At 34.7% G+C, this 4916-nt stretch overlaps 1 protein-coding gene across 1 annotated transcript; it reads left to right on the top strand.

Annotated features, from left to right (window-relative positions):
* The first annotated feature begins 3010 nt into the window (after window positions 1-3010).
* Window positions 3011-4695, top strand: LOC149259014 (putative pectinesterase 53). The gene is made up of 5 exons (XM_089446022.1): window positions 3011-3330; window positions 3557-3728; window positions 3852-4055; window positions 4178-4413; window positions 4551-4695. Exons 1-5 carry the CDS (start codon window positions 3011-3013, stop codon window positions 4693-4695), a joined length of 1077 nt encoding a protein of 358 aa, XP_089302148.1.
* Window positions 4696-4916: the final 221 nt, after the last annotated feature.

The following is a 4916-nucleotide window of genomic DNA, read 5'->3' as shown; positions in this document are numbered from 1 at the left end:
ACATTAAGACTCTATTTAAACCCCACACCACCCTTAAAAATTTATTTAGATCTAATAAACCAAATCTGATCCTATGCTCAGCCTAGAAGTTTGATTCCCTCATCCTATGGAAAAGGGTACATGGGCCAGCAAGAAGGTCCTTCAAGGTTAAACTAAAAGAGATTATACAATATTACCACAATATTCATATCTCAAAGTCATTTATAATTGACGGTTCCTATAATACCAAATAACTCATTAATTTTGATGTTTTCATATTCTCATAACCTCTCTATTCTATACTCATCATGTTATCATAGAAGCCCTCAAAATAGAGAAACAACCCAACAATTTAAATGGCCAAGATATGTATAAACTTAGTCAATGCTTTAAACCCACCATCCATCATCTCACCAGACATCCAGTCGACCTATTTCCTCTCACTAACTTATGTTAATACCTTTTAATACACAATCTAATATGGTTTATCTATTCTTTAAGTATTATTCTCACTCTTACATGTTTTCTATTATTTTCTTGAGCAATCCATTCAAATTCCTTATTTTATTCTTAGAATTATGATCTTCATGGGCCCTTTCTCTTCCCCTTTTTTCCACTTTCTCCAACCTATCTTGACTAATTAATAAATATTTATATTAATAACATTAATTACTTGAAATTAATAAGTTTAGTTGGATTCACCTTGATCTTATTCTCTTTATAGTATTATTTCTCATATTTATGAATTATAACCCTAATATCATTAACCCTAATTCTTCATGTTTCTCATTTAATTTATTTTAAGGAAAAAATTATTAATAGAATAGGGACACTAATTAGTTTGGAATAATTCTCCACATTTATTTTTATTGTGAATCATAATTCACAAGGCTTTTATGAATTTTGAAGATTTCAATTCGATAAAAAAGGGAAAATTTAAAATTGCATGGCTACATTTGGCCAAAAAGTATAACTCATCATCATGCATTCACCCAATATAAAAAAAAAATTGTTATTAAATTAAATTATCTTATTATAGATGAGACAAGCCAAAGAATGTCTCATAATGATGAGAATCTAACCCACCCACTGTGGTTCCTTTATTCCCTTTCTTATTAATTTTTCAACTTATTAATTTCTCATCCTAAAAGTTCATCTCTTATAATTTTAAATTTTAAGTTTTTTCCAAAGGTTTCTCTTTTTAATAATATTTTAATAATAAGATTGTGCATTTCAATAATTTCACCCCATTTTGATTTTTAGACTTCATTCTATTTAATTTTGATGTGAAGATTGGTTTGACATTTTATAATTACAAACATAGATTCATATATATCAAGTCGATCAAATATGTGAAGATACAAACCTCTTTTGCAATGCGAGCAAAGGTTTGCAACCTAGGAGTCCTTCTCAGTTCTTGAGTGTTTGGAATTAAGATGCATTTATGTTGGTTTTGAAAGACACACTAATAAAATATTTCAACTATAAGGAAACTTTAATTTTCTCTTGTTTTAGTATAATATATAGAATTATTCTTGTTATTAATATGTTTTAAAGTGTTACATGTTTAATTTCCCCCCGTCTCTCTCACACATATAATTTTGTTATTGGTATTTTTTAACGTGTTCCATGTCAACCCCATATTAAACATAGAAAGAATTACTAATCTCCAAAATACAAAGAAAAAATTATTAAAAGAATAAGGACACCATATATATATGTGTGTGTTATTAAAATCTTTTACTAAACATACATATTGAAATATTTGGTTTATAAGGTAAATTAATTTTTTTTGTTACTCATATCTTTTAAATGACCCACATATTAAAAAAAGAATAAATTACACATTTCCATCAAAACTACACATAAAAATATAATTACACATCTTAAGATATAGAGCCCTCTCCACTCAATAAATGAGAAATTAAAATAAATATAGCCCTCTCCACTCAATAATAAATAAGAAATTAAAGTAAACCTGTTTTAGAATTATACATATAACATAAACTATATATATATATAAATTTATATTTATGAAGGCGAATATCCGCTCAATATATAGTTTTCTCATCTGTGACTTGTATTAGCGATCTAAATTTGTTAGAGTGAGTTATCTATATACTATAAATTTGCATAGTGTAAAATCTGGCTCTCTCATAGTCTCTCAAATTTCTAACCACCCTTATATCATTATTGAACATTGAATTGTAGACCTCCTTTAAAGAGACCATTGAACAATGGGTTCTAAGACACCTTAGCTTTATGTAAGAGGAGGTTGCGCTCTTAAGAAGAGTTGTCTATTTCAAAGTCATGAATTGATAAATGGCATCGTGTGTCGTGTATCATTTGAATGAAGCCGTGAAGATTTCAACCGTTCGTTGAAATGTGAAATCTTGAAATCCATTTCATTTCAATAAATGGTAGAGACTGTAGTTTGAATTTGTGTCATGTTCGAAAATTATAGAATCAGATCAGTATAGATATGAGGCCCATTGTCTACTACGTAGCACAATATTTCTGTGGCCAGCATCGCGGTTTAGGGTTTGCACAAATATTAAGTGGGAGAAGGTGGATTCCGTAGAAGGTGGATTCAGCAGAATTCCGCTTAAGGTGGATTCCGCAGAAGGTGGATTCCACAGAATTCCGCTTAAGGTGGATTCCGCAGAAGGTGGATTAGGAAAGCAAAGGCTCAAATAGCGATCGCATGATCGGTCATGGTGTGCACAACCACAAACAGAGGAGAAGGCATAACACAGTTGAGCAGAGAGATTAGGACTAGCTCCTGAGCAAAGCTGAGCGCTTGGGTTTTCATTTGGCTGAGAGCTGAAGGGTAGCTAGCTGTATAAGCGAAACTGATGGGGAGTAGGGCCTTACTAATTACCTCTGCTGGCCGTATACGAATTATTGTTTTATGTGTGACTGCTTTGAAAATGATAGATTATTGCTAACATATATAGAATTGGGTTGATAGATTCTTTTCAATACACACCAATTTTGTGAATCCACCCATTCCTTTAATTCATTCATGACCATGGCCAAGGCCAACTCTAGAGGATTGCTTGTTATAGGAGTATTTCTTGCAGTGGTACACGTGTTTTTTACGCAACCTACCCATTGTACTATCCATAGAAAATCTGTAAAACGTATAAACAGTAGTTGGGAGAAGGTGGATTCCTTAGAATTGGAGGGCAGTTCGTCTGGAATTGCTGCCAACTTTGACAAAGCCCGTGTGTTGACAGTAGCTAAGGAGGCGGGTCAAGGCGATTTCAGAACGGTCCAGGGGGCCATCAATGCAGTTCCAGTGCATAACAAGAACCCCGTCGTGATTAATGTCCGACCCGGCATCTATAGGTTGGTAATTAATGAAACCGAATAATAATAATGTGAGAGTTTCATAACAGGAGGAAATAGCTCCAACTTACATTCATTTCGTTTATGTCGTTTACTTAGAATGAATGATTTTATTGGGAAATAAATTATGTCAAAAAGGGAAGGTAAAGGAAAGTTTTGTGATCAGAAACCGAAAGGGTGTATATATGAGAGGGTCCTTCTTGTGTGTACTGGTACTGGTGTGCAGAGAGAAGGTGACGATTCCTGCAGAGAAGCCATTCGTGACTGTCAGTGGGTTGGGCGCCAACAGCACCGTCATCACTTGGAACGATAGCGCTAAATCGAGCGGTGGGACATATTATTCTGCAACGGTGTCTGTGTATGCGTCGGATTTCACAGCCAGGAAAATCACAATCAAGGTAAGGGTTTTGAATTTTATTATTGACTATTAATGTCATAGTATAAAAAGTACTTGAGATGACATATGCCTAGATTATATATATAATTTTTGAAATACTCAAGTCAAGTTTATATATATGCAGAATTCATATGGTCCGGGAAATCTTACCCCGGAAGATCAAGCTGTGGCGGTGAGGATTTCGGGAGATCGTTCTGCGTTTTACGATTGCAGATTTCTGGGGTATCAGGACACCGTGTTAGACGAAAGTGGGAGGCATTATTTCCAAAACTGTTACATTGAGGGCGCTATCGATTTTGTATGCGGCAATGGAAGATCTATCTATGAGGTAAAGTTTAAACCAAACACAAATACAATCTGCAGTACCCACAGACAGACATTATTTTGATTTTGATTTCTCATATAAAATGGGAGCTGCTGGTAATGAATTTTTGGATTTGTTGATTGCAGAGCTGCGATTTGCATGCCATTCCTATACATAATGGGGCATTTACAGCACAGAAGAGATCTTCTCCATCGGACAACACGGGCTTCGTTTTTCTGCACTGCACGTTGACAGGCAACGGATTAATGTTTCTGGGTAGGGCATGGGCACCATATTCCACAGTATTGTATGCTTACACTCACATGGCTGACATTATCTTTCCCCAAGGATGGGATAACTGGAATCATCCCAGCAGAGATAAGTAAGCCAGCGCTATCCTTTTATTCTATCCCGCCGGCACCAGTACTATATATATAAATATATATAATCAATCCTGAGAATCCCATATCTCATTCTCATTCTAACATATTCCTGTTTTCTTTCTTTCTGCATCTGCAGAACCGCGCATTATGGGCAGTACAAATGTTCAGGAGCTGGTGCAAGTGAAACCAAAAGAGTTGCATGGTCGCGTGAACTCACACCTACGGAGGCCGCGCCGTTTATATCCATCGATTACATTGATGGGCATAGCTGGATCAGATAGATAGATGACATCAGCTACCAATTTCATTCCAAAAAATATTCCCATCCCAAACGCTGACCTGAGTGAGAAGCTTAAACGGTAATAGAGAATAAGTGCTGCATGCATGCAGTGTAAGGTAGAACAAGTTTGAATATAACTTACCTGGAATGGTAATTAAATGGAGATTTTGTTTTTGAAGTGATTTGTATTTTCTTTTATTAATTATGTTTAAAAAAAAATAA

Source organism: Pinus tabuliformis, chromosome 6 (assembly GCF_031772625.1).
Source record: "Pinus tabuliformis cultivar Carrire ecotype Pingquan chromosome 6, CPIR1, whole genome shotgun sequence".
NCBI classification, from domain to species: domain Eukaryota; kingdom Viridiplantae; phylum Streptophyta; class Pinopsida; order Pinales; family Pinaceae; genus Pinus; species Pinus tabuliformis.
Note: the sequence above shows the minus strand (reverse complement) of the source record. Positions and strands in the feature narration are given on the sequence as shown.

Bases quoted from the DNA above. Each gene is read 5' to 3' on its own strand.
- LOC149259014 (XM_089446022.1), top strand. From the start codon at position 3,011: ATGGCCAAGGCCAACTCTAGAGGATTGCTTGTTATAGGAGTATTTCTT. The intron at 4,056-4,177 runs GTAAAGTTTAAA...TGTTGATTGCAG, and splicing joins ATGGAAGATCTATCTATGAG to AGCTGCGATTTGCATGCCAT. The intron at 4,414-4,550 runs GTAAGCCAGCGC...CTGCATCTGCAG, and splicing joins AATCATCCCAGCAGAGATAA to AACCGCGCATTATGGGCAGT.